The sequence below is a fragment of the Ostrinia nubilalis genome, chromosome 4 (genome assembly GCF_963855985.1).
Source record: "Ostrinia nubilalis chromosome 4, ilOstNubi1.1, whole genome shotgun sequence".
NCBI lineage: Eukaryota > Metazoa > Arthropoda > Insecta > Lepidoptera > Crambidae > Ostrinia > Ostrinia nubilalis.
In genome coordinates, this window is record NC_087091.1 from 16,107,499 (window position 1) to 16,127,816 (window position 20,318).

At 36.6% G+C, this 20,318-nt stretch overlaps 1 protein-coding gene across 3 annotated transcripts in view; it reads right to left on the bottom strand.

Moving 5' to 3' along the window:
* Positions 1-20,318, bottom strand: part of LOC135071259 (four and a half LIM domains protein 2) — a 196,799-nt gene that overhangs the window by 110,522 nt on the left and 65,959 nt on the right. For 2 of the 3 annotated variants that reach the window (XM_063965042.1, XM_063965043.1), the window contains exon 1: positions 1,444-1,606. Coding sequence is in view for 1 of the 3 variants with exons in the window: in XM_063965044.1 (XP_063821114.1) it covers positions 6,868-6,953 (86 nt within the window). In the remaining 2 variants the exon portion in view is untranslated. Of the gene's footprint in view, positions 1-1,443; positions 1,607-6,867; positions 6,954-20,318 lie in introns of those variants that run through there. The other variant, XM_063965044.1, reaches the window with a different exon arrangement.

The following is a 20,318-nucleotide window of genomic DNA, read 5'->3' on the forward strand; positions in this document are numbered from 1 at the left end:
ACGAATAAACACATAACATCATCGAGCAAACAGTGTTCCAAGGATTTACGCTAGATGGTCGCTTTGATAAGGTAAAACCTACGTCATAATAATGCCCGAATCAGAAAGAAGCCGTCTCATGCGCTGGGAATTTGCTCGAAAAACTTAGTTTGAGCTGTGGTTTGAGTCAACATCGAAAGCATGGATGAGTCACATTCACACCATACGGGTCCTTCATACTACCTACCTACTTGATAGTGGAACTGGAAACTGATAATTCGACATAACTGTTTAGGTGCTTGTAACCTACCTATTTACCACATGCCCTTAGTTTTCCTGGTGATTCGGGATAAATTAATAAGTACCTAAAATAAATAGTATTCATGCTTGTAAGTAGCTAGTAAAATCTTAAAAAAAACATACGAAAAAATGAGATCACTGAACTGACGGACCAACTCGGATAATTACCTAATTTCCTCACAATCGCGGAGTTCGGTACCTACTTGGCAAGGTCAAAATCAACGACCTTATTAGTCGCTCTAACCACAACTCTAACTGCTTAGATAGTGTAGGTTGTTAGATAGAGTTCCCGACTGCGAAACTAATGACTGCTGGTTCAAATTCCTCAAAGATTTTATCTATCCATAAGTAACTGGCCGTTTATGATGTTCTTCTTGCGATATTTACCCTGCTTTTTTCTCTGGTGTTTTTTTGTTTTAGTAACTATTATAACTCGAGTGTAAACAACACCAAAAAATACATAGGGTTCTTTAAACTACGCAAAACAAGACGGCTTTGCTGAATCTTCCCTGATTAATCTCTAAAGATCAACAAGTCGTTAGAATAAAGCCGTAAATATCAATTAGCTCAATTGATTCGTATTTATGACCAATCGGGTTCTTTGTTGGCGGTTGTCTATGAAGTTAAATGAACTCGGTAATCGCAGCGTAATTAAAATTATCTTGTAAGTTTTGTTGTTTTGCTAGTACAAATTTCTTCATTAATCGCTTTTGATTACAGATTTTTACATAAATAATAATAAAAAATAAAAAAGAAACCTCTTCAATTAAATTAATAAATAATTACCCACTAGTACCTAATAAACATCAAAATAAAAAACATAATTCATTGAACACTATAAAAGATTACAGTACAGCATCCATTCAGCGGGACAGTCCATCCCAAAAAAATACAGCATCCATTGACAAGTATGATTGATAAAGTAGTAAAAGTAGCTACCTACAGCCTACCGTACTTATAGTACCTAACTTATAAAAAAATTAAATTATTTTGTTTTGAAAAAAAAAAATAACCAAGCCTATTCATCACATCATCTATTGTCTAACATTGGTTTACAGTATCAGCTACTTATCGGTCATTTCGCCGTCATTTCCTCCATGAGCAGTAACAATGACATATTTACAGAAAAATACACAAACACACGATTTACATTAATTAACATACACTGTACACGCCTCCAACACTACTTCGAACACACACTACACTTTCAAAATTCGAAATTTTGAAAAGAGAACGTTTTGTTTTTATTTTCGCGAGCACTAAACTTCGTTCGGAAACTGAGCGCGCACGACACTAGCGCTCCAGCGGCGATTGCGTTCCAAATGACAAATGAGCGTCAACGAGTGCACGTTTTGCGTTTTGTTTACCTCCGCGCGGTTTCGCTCGCACTCAAGTTCAAGGGATTCCGACGACGGATGGCGCGAAACGACCAATAGTGCGTGAACTCTGTACGTCTATACGAATTTTTTTAGTTTTTATGGCTGAAAGACTGCCAGAGGATGTCTACAAACTTTGGTTGTTAGGATTTCTTTGATAAGTAATCTAGTTAGCTAGGGGGAAGGGACGATGATGTCATACCTACATGCGCGATAAAATATTCCTCGTAAGCGGTCTTTAGCACATAAGTTCTTATCTTGTAAGCCGTAAGTCGCAAAATTGAATGAGTATTTGAATCAGCTGTTTAGTTTGTATTCTTAATACTAGATAGGTACCAAAACAATAAATAAATAATGCCTACATTCTTTTCACGTTTTCTAGTCTTGTTTTGTCTATGTTCCTGTCCTGTAGACTTGCAGATTTTATTTTATAGGCTGTCAGGAGGTCATTGACCCTACAGTTAACCTTATCGAAGTAACAGCATATTTTATGTATTCTGTGGTAACAGTAACAGTGATAACAACAGTGAGGTAGGCTAAATACCTACTAATAGATTAATAATTGTTTATTCTACCACCAACCCGCATTGTCGTGATAGGTAGGTACCTACCTAGTTAGGTAGGCTAGCCTACCTAGTTTAAAAATGGGTGTACCTACCTCACCTACCTGCAAGTGGTTAAAGTAAAAGAATAATTTAGCACTAGGTTAGGCAACCTAGCACTAGTTAGTGTTTAAAAAATCCAGGTTACAACATCGCACTGTGTTAATTTTGAAATTCAGGACCTAATTCTATCACGCTGGATTAAATTGACATTTGTATGAGGTAATACTAAAATTTATTATTTTTGACCGTATAGGTTTAACGCGAAGGACCTACCACTTACCTACTTTCCTTCGTGCCATTTATTTAATCTATACTAAATAATACATTTTAATATGTAGAGGTCAATTCTGTACATGAAATCCTATATTTTCAAAATAACTATCAGGGGGTGATTAGTGATCGATACTGATGCCAAAAACGCAATCAGTAAAATTTTTGTCTGTCTGTCTGTATGTTCCGTATAGAAACAAAAACTACTCGACGGATTTTAACGAAACTTGGTACAATTATTCTTCATACTCCTGGCCAGGTTATAGTATACTTAGGAATTCCCACGGGAATGGGAATTAGCGGGAAAATCCTTTTGTATGAAAAATCTAAACCGCTTAAGTTAGACGCTTGAGGCCTTAGTAAACTTAAAGCTTAGTTACAACAGGATATTGCAAAATTCCCACGGGAACGGGAGTTAGCGGGAAAAAACATTTGTAGGAAAAAATCTAAACCGCGTAAGATAGATGAAGGGGGTAAAACGGGATCCACGCGTACGAAGTCGCGGGTGGCCGCTAGTTATCAATAAGTTAGGATTAAAGGTCTTTTGAATTGTGTGTGTCAGCGATTTATATTCAATAGAAAATGTATCACAAAAATTTCGGGACACCGTATCTTATCAGGGAGATTAACGTGACATTTAGTTTGTGTCAAAAATAAACGGTTTATCTTTCGTAATGTTATGGCTACACCTGCGGAACATTACTTACATTTATAATATGCTTGTGTTATTACTACGAGTGGGCTTACCACAGTAGTCGAGCGAGCGGTGGGATTCGAACCCACGTTCCTCGGATCTCGAGTCGGCCAGTCCTTCAACCGTTCGGCTATCATGACTTCACAAACATATTTTTATTATAACTCGGGAATCTGTAATACCTATAATTTTACCTACCTATTCGTAAGTTGATAGGCCTGACCAAATGTGGTGCAGACCAGGGTTCGACACTGGGCCCCTGCTCAAAAGAATTTAATGAAAGCTTTTTTTGCCGGTCAAAAATGAAGTTTAACTTTCCTCCCATAGAAACCAGGAAGTGTTTATTTCAGATGGCTAAACTGATGTACATACCATGATCAAGGAATTTAAAAAGAGTTTGCGGTTTACGCAGACAGATTGATTAAAATTAAGAAAATAAGTTTTGCAAATATTGAAAGTTAGTTTAAACTGATTGGGACGACATCTATGCACGAGTTTTGGTGACTCCCACAACGTTTATCATTATTAAATTTGAAGCAAAATCACGACAGATGTCTCTAGTTATATTTTGCCAAGTTTTTCCGCCTGCCGATAGATGGCGTTAGCAGAGTTCATTGACATTGTTTATTTATAAGCAATAATTTATCAAGCGCCATAAGCATACAAATATTATAATGTATTATACAAAGTTTAAGTATATAACAGATTATTATAAAACTAGAAACTAGTTTTATTGCTGAAACAGGTTGAAACGTACAACAAAAAATAAAGTTGCTTTATTATTAGATCCAACAACTTTATAGGACACAATGCCTCCAAATGCCCTCTAGTTAGAAAAAAATAATAGTTTGTTATAGTAACTTATAGCAATTTTGATTCTTCTAGGTAATGTCAGAAGATTATGCAATACGATTACCTACCTACTTACTCTCGTACTGAAATAAAACCATTGTAGGTACCTACCCACCTACCTACCTATTTATAATATTGTCTGTTATACATTTAGGTAGTACGAATCTATCTACAGATCTATACATTTTGTGACTATACGATTGCTCTAGAACGTTTAGTAAGGGGTCAGCAGGAACTTTATTTTATTGGCCCTTATCTACAACAGGTTTATGGGTGGCAAGTTGGTCGTTTGTCTAACTGAGCAAACTGGGCAGTCAAATCTAATTACCCTAATTTGCTAATGCTATTTATTTTGTGTAAACAGAAGATTAATGACTGGTGAAGTAGACAGACAATGTCTTTGTGTCCAATGTCCATCTTTTGTGGGTGCAAACTGCAAAGCGTTGGGTCATCTTGTTAGTCATCCATATCGCTGCATTGTTTGGCGTAAAAATAAATAATGTTTATTATTCCTTATTTCTGCAAAAGCAACTTTTTTAATAACAATTTGTTTTCGAGCGGAAAATTAAATTAAAAAAAAATTGTTAACTTTCGATCCTGTTTATTAAATATTTATAATTTAATTGATGTTAGATAAGATCGTTTTTGAGGACTGAATATTTTTATTTACATTAGATTCGGTCCTAGTTATCATATCTTGCATATTTCTAGCGAAGACTTATCTATGATTAAACGGCTTACGTTGTTTCAATCAACTGGGCCTACCATTGTAGATGGTCATTGAGGTAATTACTTTGGGTCATAATAACGTCAGCAAATTTACTTAGGGCTGATTTTTCAATCGTCAGATAACTTTTAACTGAAGGATAATTTTGGCACATTGGCAGTTTCAGTATGGGAAATATTATTATGTCAAATTAACAAGTTTATTCTTCAGATAAAAGATATCAGCCCTTAGCACAGAATAAGTAATAGTACCAAGGTACCCTTAGTAATCAAAATGATCTACACGTCTCTTTCGGAATTTCTAAAAATATACTGTTTGTTATTGACTTCATTTTATATCAGAAACGTGACATCGAGTTCATGACGACACGATTAGGTGATTGTATTTCACACTTCGATTCATTCGAGTTTCACGACGATACTAATAACAATAAGTAGTGATAATTATTAGGTATCGCATTTTTACTTTCGATAAGGTGTAGAACTTAGTGACTTTTAAAAGTAGTGAAAAATCCATCATATCCGCAAATATACGAGTAGTTTAACTATCTATTGAGTACCTACAATGTTTATAAAAACTTATACATCTGGTTTTACTAGTCTTACGTCTGGTTATAGTTTAATCAAATTGCACTGCACCTGCAGAATGTACAGATCAATATATCAAACATAATGTATACCTACAAGCAATATGTGTCATCGATATTTCAGTCGAATGCTGTTTTGCGACTGGCGAAGATAACAAAAATAAAATTGGAACACTTTGATAACATTTATTCGAGTATACAATAAAAATCTATAACTTTTATTATTACATAATATCACAACAATGTATTTCATCTATATTTAGCATTATTGCCTTTTATAGCGCTAACTCATTGACCGTGCGGAGCAAACAAGGTTTCAATTTGTGTTCATTAATATTGCTTAGTTTTTGCTCGTTCAAATACATCAGTTAGTAGACTTAGTAGCTACATACCGAGAACTGAGACAATGAATTGAAATAACAAGAATAACAACTTAGTTTTGAAATATACTAAAGAAATGGTAATAATATCAATGTAGTCTTCGAATTTAAAATTCAACAAGATCCGTGTTTGACGTCAAACGATAGCATGAATGTTGATAAACACACGATAAATGGCTCTCCATAAATACATAATTGGTCAAGTCCGTAGAAACTAAACTACCTAGCTAGGGGATAATGCGAGTCAATTTCTTTCACATGTTCGAAGTCACTGTTCAGGTTCAAACACTTTCGAGAACACACACTTTATCAGCCGTTGCTTTCCTGCTGTGCGATCTTGGCACAGCTCGGGCAGTTGGCGTGAGACCAGACATTGTTATTGTTGTTGTTCCGTCTCCTTCTAACAGCAAAGTTTCTTTCCCGGGATGGAAATTTCTGTATTTTTCTCTCTTTCACCACCGGTTCAGGTTCAGGTCGAACCACTTTTCGGTAGATCTCCGCCCACTCCAATTGTTTCAGAGATAAACACATATTGGTCACGTAATTGGCCGCACAACCGAGCGCTCGGAATGATCGGGTGACAGTGAGACAGCGAGTCGCGAATGTTTTAATGTTTGCCTGACAGGCGCTTGCGGCGATGACCTTACGCCAGAGAGCAAGGCTGTCCGATTATCCTTGCAATAAACTTTAATCACGTACAAACTTGACAATGTTTAAGAATTGAATGAAAGAGCGATAGTGTGACCCAACATTTCAACTCGACTGATAAGAAGCGAGCTCACTGATTATGAGTAAATATTTGTTTAACAATTAATTTTGGTAATGGCACAAAGCATCAAGTCGTATTGATTTATGGACTAATGTGTGTAATTTATTTTAACGAGATTCTTATCGAATGAAAAACTATAAAGATTACGTAGCTTGCCTATGTATTGTTAACTGATAAAACCGTAAGTTTGATATGAAAAATAGTTATGTTACAGTGTTATTATGATTCTGCAATTCACTTGTCTAGGTCACCGATTCCAAGGCTCGGTAATTACTTCCTAAGCGATAAATAATCCGCAGTTTCAAATTAATCCATCAAACTTATCTTACCTCCAAGCATGTGGAATGAACCCCGGACACAATTCTGGGCAGTTGTCGCAAGGTCTTCCTTCGGAGACTTCTTTGATCCGCACACCCTGTAACAAGGAAATACTTATTAGATCGTGTAAATTGAGAACTTGTTCAATAAAAATTAAAGCACCAGACCTCCAAAGTCAACATGTTGTCTAAGCTATCGTAAATGCTCATATAATTAAAATTCTCCGCCACACCCCTGTCGTCATTTTCCTCATCGTCATTTTCCCTGACGTCCTCAGAAATCTTATCGTCTTCATTGGAATCGTATTCGCTATAACTATCTGACGTGGAGTATTCACTGTCTCTTCGAAATATTTTAAATAGTCCAGTCTTCTCACGCCAGGACTCGCGCTCTCTGTGGCTGCCTTTTTTTGTTGTTTTCCTATGAATCTTGAATGGCACTTGCTTAAGCTTTGGCGGAATGGCGTAGGAAATCTTTTGACTATTCAAAGTTTTGTAGTTTGCATCGTAGTCATCCTCAGATATCCCACAGTGATTCACGAGGAAGTCCTTTCTTATCTGCTCTTTTCCAATTGGATCTCTCCAGTACGTCTCTTTTTTTCGAACTCCCAAATAATAGTCAAGATCTCTTTCCCCAAAATCATCTATTTCGTCATCAGTTGGGATTTCACATTTATTTTCTTTCAGACTCGAAGTTCGATCATATTCATCCATCACTTTTGTTAGTAATCGATACTTTCGAGTATTCGGCATCTTTTTCGACAAAAATTTGGTGGTCTTCTTGTACACTGACGCCATTGATTCTCTTCTTCGCCTCATTTTGTGAATTTTTCTGTGTTTTCTAACAATGAATCGGACTATCAAAAGGTTTCTTATGACATTCAGAAAGCGTCGAATCCTCCAGTTCATCTCGGCAGTCAGCCCATTTTGAAGCGACGTATTTTGGGCCCACGATGGAAACTAAGTAGGAGTGAAACGAGGGTAGTTTCCAGGTAGGGGGACGACGTGATACTAGCCTACGTTTTACGGTTACGATTCAATTGTGAAGGTGACGTGATCGTGGTCACCTTCCAATGGGTACACGAGGTTTTTCTCCACCAGCTTATCATGAGCCGTGAATGCCCATAGAAAGTTATTTACAGTCTGGGAGCGGTATTGACACGAGGTGGTGGCGGAGTTCAGAGTAAAATGGACGTGGGTGGGTGGTTATTGTCAGCCCTTAGGGTGTGGATTGTTTAGTGTCATGCAAACAGAGCTAAAATGTGTTCTGGGCTATCGAGACGACAAATTGCAACACCCTTGGGTAGAATTGCCTGTTAAATGGTCGCCCTTATTAGGGTTCTCACTGCCCTGCGGGGTCAATAACATTGTACCAATTTGTTTGCCGAATTTTTTGTATCAAAATTTCTCAAGTCTCATTATTTAAGTCTAATTGGGTAGTAATAATAATTGACTGCAGTAAATAATGATAAAGGAACCATTATAATTTATAATAAATAATAAACAAACTATAAATCAAATTAAATACTCGTAACAATAATGAATCATACAAGATTTCAAACCAGTGCTGCCATCTATTGCAGTTTTCTACAATTACTAAAACGCCATGTTCCAAGCGACCTCTATCGGGGAGTAGCTGAAATATTTACTACAGCTAAAGGCGTCTGTTTACCGTGTTACTCGTCGCAATAACGGTGGCGCTGTAAGTTATGGAAAAACAAACGAAAGTGTAATACTTTTTTTAACGCGTTGATCATCATTGTCAAACGTGACCATATTTAAAACACATCTCATAAAAAGTTTGGTCAAATATACAAGTTATTTACCTGGCGATTACTTAAGTGCCCACTGAATTACTAAAATCGTATGTTATTGTTAAGGGCTGATTTTTCAATCGTCTGATATCTTTTAACTGAATATTAGCCTAGTCATTTTGTTTGACATAGTATTATTTCCCATACTGAAACTGTCAATGTGCCAAACTTATTCTTCAGTTAAAAGTTACCCGAAGATTGAAAAATCAGCCCTAGGTATACCTACTCGAAAAATAAGAGCATTAAACCAAAATAAACATTTCTAGTTAAGTTGGTAATAATAATGTGCATAACTACATAAGTATGTGCTAACGGATGCGACAATTTCCACTCAAACAGCTTTGCTTAAACTTCCTTTTGGCACCGCAATGTTTACATTCACGCGTGCTGTTGACACAACGCGGCTTGGTTGTCGCTGGTCGCTGGTATCATCAGCGGTCATCGGATCACTCCTCGAAATATTGCTTACGCAATAGCCTTGAACACCATATAGGGCATTCACGTAATTGGGAGCGCCGGCGCAAGCGACTAACTATGAACTGCTTACATACCAAAATATAGGATATGCTTACCTACATTTTAAAGATACATTAAAAATCAGGATTTGTTACAGGAAATATATTTACTCACAATAAAAGGTCAAGACTTAAAAATGAAGGTACGAGTACTTAGAAGGATGTAAGCCAGAAGGGTGCTCAATATTATGGTGTGCTTATTTGTAAGGGAACTTTTATCATGGGGTGTTTTGTCATTACGCAGTCACACGGACCCAGAGAGGTTTTCAATTTTCCCTAGATACATAAGTAGAATTAATTAGGTAGGTATAGCTTCTCCAGAAGTGTGCAGGCACACACTTGTACCTTGAATTCCTTGAGGGATATGAATTTCTGAACATTGGCTGTTTAAAAATAATGTGGCAGAGCTTGCCGCAGATAGTGGTGATAACTATTGCCACTTTACTACTACCTACCGCTATCTCTCCTTTTTTTGGGAAAAACGCATGTAATTGCATACCTCCCCTCATCAGAAGGATGAGGCATACCCTCAAAAAAAAAACCCTGGTGCTCTGTAGATCGCCTTATTAGAAAGAACTATTGGAATCCGGTCAAAGCCTTCAACTACCAGTCGCCCGCTATCTCTCTTACCTTAACACCAGAGTATAGGGTTACACACGTAATGAGTGAGTAATTTTTCTGTTTATAAAATCGTATTGTATAGGAAACATGTGTTCTCTATTTGCCGACTATTTTATAACCTACCATGAGACGGCACAATGTCCTATGACTCATCGTGTTCATATGCTATTGATTCACCTGGAAAGGGGTCAATGCTGACGAGTATCCATTTTTTGAATTACGTAAAATTATTGACTCTTTTTTTTCTTTAAGTTCGGACAGATCAATTTTTATTACTCCCAGAAAATATCAATAAATTGATCAACGAAAGAAATAAAGCAAAAAGAAAAGCGTGGCGACTGCGATTTAACCAGGACGTTATAACAGAACAAAGAAGAAACTACAATCGTCTGAAACGTCTGGTTCAACAGGCATTAGCGGAATACAGCAACGATAAATGGACACGGCTAATAAACGATCCACGCGATAACAGGACCCAGATGTGGCGAATGCAACGTAACCTAAAGGCCCCAGTACAGAGACTTCCCCACATTGAGGGTTGCAACAGCGAAGAAGAAACCATCAACGCCTTGGTCGACGCAGCAATCGTCACGGAAGCTGAGTTAAACAACGAAGACAGGGGTACAGAAAAGACTACACCATTTCAGCCTCTTGACCCTACAACCATAGAGGAAATCAAATGTATGCTGAGACGTTTTAAAAACAAGAAGGCACCAGGCCCGGACAAAATCAAAGCGGATGCCCTTAAACTAGGAGGAAACCCCTTTCTCATCAAGTACAAAGTAATAGCCGAATACCTATTGATGTCAGGTTATTATCCGAACAGGTGGAAAATCGGAGAGTGCATCTTCCTTCATAAAGCAGGCAAGAATCATCGGGACGCCAAATCATACCGACCAATTACCCTACTAAACATCATGGGTAAATTGTATGAGCGCCTTCTTCTGTCACGCTTACGACAGACAACCGACAGACTCCAACCACCATTCCAACACGGTTTTACCAAGCATAGAGGTACAGGCACTCAGATTCTTCGCACTGGCAAGTTCATAACGGATGCGTTGGAAGCAAAAGAGAGCGTGGCTATGGTATCGACAGATCTCTCGAAGGCTTTCGACTCTATTAACCACGAAGGTCTAACGAAGAAGCTTCAAATAGCCGACGTCTCGAATAACATCATAAAAGTAATCGAGAATTACCTCAGCGGTCGAAAAACCTACGGTCGTTTCAGAACCACGAACGGCAAAGAGAAACCGGTGCCGCATGGAGTTCCCCAGGGCTCTATACTGGGGCCGGTCATTTTCAACCTATATGTACATGACATTTGGGACAAACGAGACCACATCCGCGGACTCAAGCTCTCACAATACGCTGACGACCTGTGCATCATCAACAGATCTCCCGACCCAAACTGCGCGACGACACGTGCGGGGTGGGCCGCAGACACCGTCATCAACTTCTACCACCGCTGGGGGCTAAAGTGTAACGTAGACAAAACGGAGTGTGCCATGTTCACTCACAAAAGAAACTACCGCAAAACCATACGAATCAGAGGCGAGGTAATCGAATACAAAAACAGTATAAAATATTTGGGCGTACACCTAGACAAGACCATGACCATGGGCAAACAGACGGATTACGTCGTCCAGAAGGCGCGACGAACACGCAGTGCGCTGGCCCCTATAATAGGTTGGCACTCCAAGACGGATCTGACGGTGAAACTTGCCGTCATTCAGGCCTGCCTACTTCCTATACTGGACTACGGCGTGGTACAACTGCTCTCACGCTACAGTAAGAGCAATTTGTTGAAAATTGAACGCCAATATCGATTGGCCCTCAAGACAGCTGGACAGTTCCCAAGACGTCTAGAGACCGCAATTCTCTGGGATATGCTAGACTGGGATCCATGGCACCTTCGTGCACAAGATTTGAATGAGGACATGCTGCGCCGACTTGACGAAATGCACATCGAGGATTTAGAGACCCCGGGAGACGCCTATTTCAGATACGGACAACACAATCCTCTCCTGACTAACACTAGACTAGGCGAAATAAGTTATGTACCAAAAAAAGATAGGAGTCGGCTGCTCAGTAAGCGAGCAACCGCTCCTCGTCCCCATAGATTATAGTCATAGATACAATACGAAACAACATTATAAAATTATATAAATTTATTTTGTAACTACACACTAATAAGCACAAAGCACGCATTACACGACACTTATACAGATCTTTCAGACAAACATAAGTAGACTGTAAGTAGCTGACACACCCATAGGTCGAACACACTACTGGCCTGTGGATCTATAATGTAACATATAAACCAGGGAAATAAACATCTTTCTATTCTATTCTATTCTATTCTATTCTGATTGAGACGCAGAGGTCCCGGGTTCGAATCCCATTAGGACAGTTTTCTGTTCAGTTTGGTTGGTGGTACGGCTAGTCCTAAGTCCGCCGGGCTAGCTACCACCATCATATCTAAGTTTGTGGCTATAACAACAATGTTAATAGCATTGTTGACTGTTGAGTTCCGGCAGTTAGAGGTAAGATAGCCAGTTCCTCCGTGGTTGGTGGTTGATTCCGGGTGAAGCTGGCTTCCACCTTCAGCCTGATCATCACATTCCATCACGTGAGATACAGGCCAAGAGCATCCTAAAAACGTCATACCATCTCATTTCCTTGTAGATCCTGGTTATTAGTGGTTACAAGAAGATTCCCCATCTGTCTATCAGTCAATTTTCACGTACTGCAGGGTATCCTTGGGAGTAATCTAATGAATTAAAATCTAGCCATATTCTCAAATAAATTTGTACGTTGAGTGACCACCTAAACATGTTTAAATGTTGGTGAGCTCTAGAAAAATAATAAATAGATACATTTATCGTAAATAAGTATTTCATGTATCTTATTACAATACTAAGAAAAACTGGAAGATCAAAACAAACGTATAAATAAGCGAGTATTAAGGACTTGATGTATTAAATTCAGTATTATTTCTGCCCGGTACAAGGATATACTGGAATTTGTATAATAGTCCAGTCATTATAGTAAGTTCACCTCGGAATTCGAGATACCCAGCTGTAAGTCTGTAAATACGTGTAGGTATATTGACACCCTAAAAGTTGTCTCAAAACCTACATATGGTAGGGTGTAAGCAACTATTAAATTTCAAGGTCAACGGTCACAAAAATCGGTTTTTTGCGCTTTTTTTTAGAAATATCTCATTTCCTGTGGGTTTTTTGCTATTTGTATTTATAGCCTGACCAGGAACATAAAAACCCTCGCCATGTTGCGGAAAACTAATGGTACTAATTTCTTTTAATGGCAACAGTAACTGAAAACTTCATTGTCATGTCACCTTGCATGTCAGTCTATTGTTGTCAAAGTGTAAACAAACTTTATTTTAAATGTGTGCAATTGATTTTGTGAATTAAATTGCTAAAATATTTTTATAGTCGTGAAAGAAAAGTGGTTCACGGTGTGTTAATGTATTTGTCGAAGAGAAATACTAAGGGTTCGGACAATATTTTCATTGAATAATGTTTCCGACAAAGGTTGTCAAATTGACTGACATGTTTATCGTATAGTACAGTCCACTATGAAAATTAGCTGTAGTCTGTTTCAACTACCAATTTTAAAGTTTTTTGTTACTTTCTAAGTTTTGAATTTTATGGAATTGGGAAAGAAGTACCGAGTTTGAAGCGTTCATGAGCAGACATTGCAGTTGAATATTCAAGTTCTGAATTTGATTATTGATGAATAATAAAATAAATCCTACTAGCTCGATTGATGGTTTCATTTAATTTATTTAAACCAGGTTACCTTTAATAATATTTTTCGTTCATTTATGAAAATATCAAATTAGCCCGTAATCCTGAATCCTGATACATAAATTTAGCCTATTAATTTAACACATGTACGACTGTACTCAGTGTTGCACTATCAAATGCAATTGAAGCGCCTCTATGCCAGGGTTTTTATGTTCCTGGTCAGGCTATATTATCAATATTGTAGAATAGGTACTAAATTCTCTACAAATTTTGTTTAAAAACTTTTTTTATACGGTGAACCGTTTTCGAGATAGAGGGCGGAGAGCGCGCGGTCACTGCATCACTTCAGGTCTACTTAAGCGGTTTAGATTTTTCATACAAAAGGATTTTCCCGCTAATTCCTGTGGGAATTTCGGGAATTCCTTGTTGTAACTAAGCTTTGAGTTTACTAAGGTACCTACATGCCAAATTTCAAGCGTCTAACTTCCGTTAAGCGTTTAGATTTTTCATACAAAAGGATTTTCCCGCTAATTCCTGTTCCCGTGGGAATTCCTAAGTATACTATAACCTGCCCAGGTGTATGAAGAATAATTGTACCAAGTTTCGTTAAAATCCGTCGAGTAGTTTTTGTTTCTATAAGGAACATACAGACGGACAGAATTCTATACATGAAATATATTTTCAAAATAACTATCAGGGGGTGATTAGTGATCGATACTGATGCCAAAAATGCAATCAGTAAAATTTTTGTCTGTCTGTCTGTCCGTCTGTATGTTCCTTATAGAAATAAAAACTACTCGACGGATTTTAACGAAACTACAGGAATTAGCGGGAAAATCCTTTTGTATGAAAAATCTAAACGCTTAACGGAAGTTAGACGCTTGAAATTTGGCATGTAGGTACCTTAGTAAACTTAAAGCTTATTTACAACAAGTAATTACCGAAATTCCCACGGGAATTAGCGGGAAAATTCTTTTGTATGAAAAACCTAAACCGCTTAAGTTGACCTGAAGTGATGCAGTGACCGCGCGCTCTCCGCCCTCTATTTGGAAAACGGTTCACCGTATAAAAAATTTTTTTAACCAAAATTTGTAGAGAATTTAGTATTCTACAAAATTGATAATAAATACAAATAGCAAAAAACCCATAGGAAATGAGATATTTCCAAAAAAAGCGCAAAAAACCGATTTTTGTGACCTTTGACCTTAAAATTTAATAGTTGCTTACACCCTACCATATGTAGGTTTTGAGACAACTTTTAGGGTGTCAATATACAAGTATTTACAGACTTACAGCTGGGTATCTCTAATTCCGAGATTCTTACCTAATTTAAGCTTAAATGACTGGACTATAAGACAACATAAGCTTCTCAATTTAAATCATTTATGAGTATTAGTCTTCACAGGCAGTACTTTGAAGTGCGAAGGCTCTATAGAGTCAAAGCCCTAGGAATGTGAAATGGTTTGCATAACAGGAAACGTCGCGTTTTATAGTTCGTTTCCGGGATTGGAAGTATTGGAGCCTGCTTTCCTAGCAGTAGTAATATTCTAAAGGGCATAGGTACGAGTACAACACGTCTCTGACGCTTTCGTTCTTAATGTAGTTTTCTACCTTATATTATTCGCCTTTTATTGAGCGTTATCATTGTAAGCTTGCTGTGGTCTAAGACCATGCTTAAAGCTTGATTGACGAATATTTCGTACTTCAGGTAGCTTTTTTACATGCTCTATCTTGTTGAAGCGGTTTAATTTACCTAATACGATGCGATCTCGACTCAGAAAAATTTGAAGAATGTAGCTTTTTTCGAAGTGTTTAAAGTGATAACAATAATGGACAAAACAGCATAAAAGAGCAGTGCGTGTTGGAGCGAAAGATTGACAGTGTGATTTTTATTGTCAAATAAAATCAAGCAAATGAATATTAAGAACTTACTGCGTCCAATGTTTACAGTACATAGCATGTTCCTTTGGCACTCAAAGTCAATAGAGCAGAAGAGTGGCAGCGCTGAGCCGCTGTGTGAAATCACTTTCAGTCGATTCAGAGAAGTCTCTATGATACTCCATGACGAATATTACTTGGAAATTATTAACTCATTCACCTGCGTTTCCGATGGAAATAGAACCTAATTAGTGTATAGTTTCAGTCGGCTTTATGCATGCTGCCAGGCAAAGGAAAATGTTCCTGGAAATTATATTTAGACAGCTTAACTTGTTAGTTCGAGTAACGGACTTAAATATTAAAGTAATTATATTATGTACAATTGAGAATGTTACTAGGTATGCAAAATCACTTGAAACCTTTGTTACAGTTAGGCTTTTACATTTACAAATACATTAGTTTTTATTTCATTCAAAAATACCCAGTAGTTATGATTTTATAGGCATTCAAAGTTCGCTTAAATATTGAGTCCCGCCGACGGTCATGTGACCCCGCGTGACGTACATTCACAGTGTCCGCTCACTAGAAAACGGATATAAACATACTTAAATACATTTTTTTTGTAAATACAAACTTATTATACATATTAACACCCAGACCCATCACAGAAATTAAAATTGAACCAAACCCAAACTTGATGCGATTGTGTCGTTTTATTGCGAATTACCTTCCAGCTCCATCATTAGACCCTGATTACTATATAGAATTAAAGTACTCATCAATACAAAACGAACGAGCCCAAACTCGATGGATTTAAGTCGTTTTATTATAGAGTTCCTATGGCCACCTTCCAGCTCCATCATCAGATCAGCTCCATGTCATCATAATATTGCATGGTCATCCAAATCATTAAAAAAAACTCATTAAAACTCATTTATTTCTGTAAATAGGCTTAAAAAAAGCACTTTTACACGTCCCAGTATTAACCCTACCACTGCTTCAGGACAATAAATGGGCCAGTGCTGAGAAGAAGCAGCGCAAGAAACTCAGTCACTATTGTCAGCCTCTTTTTCAAAGGTTTACATGCTTTAAAATGTACAAAGTTATAAATATTTATGCGAGCTAGGCAGTAACGTATCCCAAACATTTTTATCTTTTAAATAATCATCGACTTTATAGTAGCCCTTTTTCATTAAGGTACTTTTAATATGTGCTTTGAATTTATGAATGGGTAGTTCTACAACAGTTTGTGGTAATTTATTAAAGAATTTAATACATTTTCCCATAAATGAATTACCAATCTTATGCAATCTGAAATTTGGAACGGCAAGTTTATTTTTGTTTCTTGTATTAAAGTTATGCAAATCGCTCTTTTTCGTGAATTGCTCTATATTTTTGCGGACATATAAAAGGTTTTCATAAATGAACTGTGAAGCTACTGTCAGTATGTTTATTTCCTTAAAAAAATCTTTCAAGGAAAATCGGGGTCCAAGGTTATAAATGGCCCGCACTGCTCTCTTCTGCAGAACAAACACAGTTTCAATGTCCGCGGCTGAGCCCCACAACAATATGCCGTATGACATTATACTATGAAAATAGCTAAAATATACTAGCCTTGCCGTTTCAATGTCAGTTAATTGCCTTATCTTTCTCACTGCAAAAGCAGCCGAACTGAGCCTTTTTGACAAAGTTTCAATATGAGGACCCCATTGAAGTTTAGCATCTAAAGTGATTCCCAGGAATGTTGTGGAATTTATGCTATTTAATGGTTCATTCTTCACCATTAATTGCGTGGAAACCTGCCTCACATTAGGTAAGGTAAATTTAATGCACTTAGTTTTGTTTGCATTTAACAATAAGTTGTTAACAGTGAACCAATGTAGAACCTGTGAGAGTGTGTTATTAATATCGTCAAAATTTACTTTACCTCTATCAACTTTGAAAATGAGAGATGTGTCATCAGCAAATAACACAATATCACACAGATCTTTTACAAAGTAAGGAAGGTCATTAATGTAAATAAGAAATAGCAAAGGTCCCAATATTGATCCCTGCGGCACACCCATAGTAAGAGGTGCTCCAGAAGACTCAGTTCCGTTAATACAAACTTTTTGTTTTCTGCCTGTGAGATACGAGTTCAGCAGATCAAGTGACTTATTCGAAACACCATAATGTCGCAATTTGTTTAGTAAGGTTTGGTGGTCTACACAATCAAACGCTTTTGAAAGATCACAGAAAATACCAACAGCGTCCTTTTTACTCTCCCAAGCATCAAAGACGTGTTTCAATAGTGCTACCCCAGCGTCAGTAGTGCTTCTACCTTTCGTAAAACCAAATTGCTTATTGTGTAATAATTTGTTAAAAATGAAGTGAGATAGAAGTTGGTGGAAAATAATTTTCTCGAAAATTTTGCTAAGTACTGGTAGAATAGAAATCGGTCGAAAATTAGAGGGGTCACATTTGTCACCAGCCTTGAACAATGGAATTATTTTACTTAACTTCATTAAGCTAGGAAAGCAACCTTGATCAATACATGTATTAAAAATGAATGCAAGGTGAGGAGCTATGGTGTCAATAATTGTTCCAATTATACTGACGGAGATTCCCCAAAGATCCTCAGTTTTTTTCATATTTAATTCTCTAAAGGTTTTAATTATTGTATTACAATCTATATGCCTGAACTGGAGCAGACACTGGCACTCGGTGACATTAGATTTTAAAAGAGACTCTGCAAGAACTGGTGATGAATTCAGTTCTTTAGTTGTTTCAGACGCAATATTGGAGAAGAATGTCTCAAATGTGGTTGCAACTTCTGTATCGGAATTTATAATTTCGTTTCCGATTTTCAGTGAAAAAGTGTTATCCTTCGATTTATTTTTACATGTTTGTTTATTTATTATGTTCCACGTAGCCTTAGCTTTATTATTAGAATTTAAAATCATGTTTCGAAGATGATTTGATTTAGCAGCCAAACAAACCTTTTTAAATATTTTTGAGTAATTTTTAACATATTCTATAACACTCAGATCTTGCGTATCGGCTTTAAGACTATATAATTCATACATTTTATTTCTACTCTTGTGAATGCCAGTTGTAGCCCAGTCATCAAATTTACATTTAACAGAATTTATTCGGATCTTTTTCTGTGGGAATGTGGTTTTGAATTCCTCACTCACAACACTGAATAGATCCTCATAAATTTGATCGACATTATTGTCATCTAATATAAGTTTATCAATACCATCACAAATATTTTTCTTAAATTTGTCAATTCGGTTAGTTGTTATTGGCCTACAAACAACATCCACTGTACTAGGGACATGATGGTGTTCAAATGTGGCCAATTGTCCACTATGATCTGAACTAAGGCAATTAATTATTGATTTACTTTGAATATCACAGTTACAAAAAATGTTATCTAAGCAAGTAGCTGATGTTGGAGTGATTCTAGTAGGCTCATTGAAAAGATGTGATAAATTAAAAGATTTAAAAAGGTTTAAGAATCTTATTTTATATTGAGTATTATCTAATAAATCTATATTAAAATCTCCACATACAACTACTCTCTTATTTGATTTAAATACCTTTTTTAAGACCTCCTCCATAGTGGATTCGAATAATTGGTAATTTGCAGATGGGGGCTTGTACACACTTACAATTATATACTGCTCTAGCTCTGCACACGCAAGTTCTATAGTTCGTTCGACTGAGAGTGAGACAATGTCTTTTCTTTCCTTGTATTTAAATTGATTATTTAATAATATGAGTGACCCCCCTCTAATAGCAGACTCCCTGGTGAACGAACTACAAACTTTATAATTTCCTATATGAAACATCAATTCATAATTTTTAAGCCAATGTTCGGTTAAACATAATACATGAACATCGTATTTTTTTAAAAACAATTCTAGTTCTAATTCTTTGCCAGCCAGGCCTTGTAAATTTTGATGAACAATATTAAATCCTTTAATAGACCTGTCTGTTGTCGTCCCTCTCAGTTTAAATCAGAGGTCGTCACAGAAATATTAGTATTAGTATTTCTACTAATAATATCAAAAGTGGAATTTACTTGTTTTGTGTTAATAACACAGTTAATATTATAAGCTAACAATGTAGCAAGTTTTAATTTTATGCTTTGAGGCAGGTGTAAAGAGCTGCCTGTCATTATGAACTTATTATTAATAAATTTATTAGTGTCAAAATAGACAAATTTGTCGCTATGACGAACAGTCAAATTAAATAATAAAGTATTCAGTAAGTGAATACTTTCATTAGTTTCAGAGGAGCCATTTTTACAGTATGGCAGGGCACACATAATTATTTTATGAATATTAAGGCTGGCCAGCATGGAAAAATTATGTAGAATATTTTTCCTATTTATGTTCTGACTGTTTCCTAACATTATAATTAAAATAGAATTACTGTGTACAGTAGAATCTCGATTATCCGGACCTCGATTATCCGGATATCCGATTATCCGGAGTCATTCTTCATGGTTTCTAATTACCGATTCAGGATCTGGACCCATAAAAACCGAAGGCCCCGCCACCATAACATGGTACGGACGTCTTTTTGGTTCATTGTTAAAAGAAATGGAAGACCAATGGTCTAAAATTTTGATTTTTAGACTCTAAAATGATGTATTGAAAACCCTTTCTATTGTAAAAATTTAATTATTGTTTGATTTGACTTTGAAATCGATTATCCGGATTTTCGATTATCCGGACCACCCCTGGTTTTAATTGATCCGGATAATCGGGATTCTACTGTAATTGTTTACTATTTTTTATGCCATTCATTAATTGACAATAAGATGCGTCTGGCATACAGTTATTTATTATTTTACAATCTAATTTTTTATT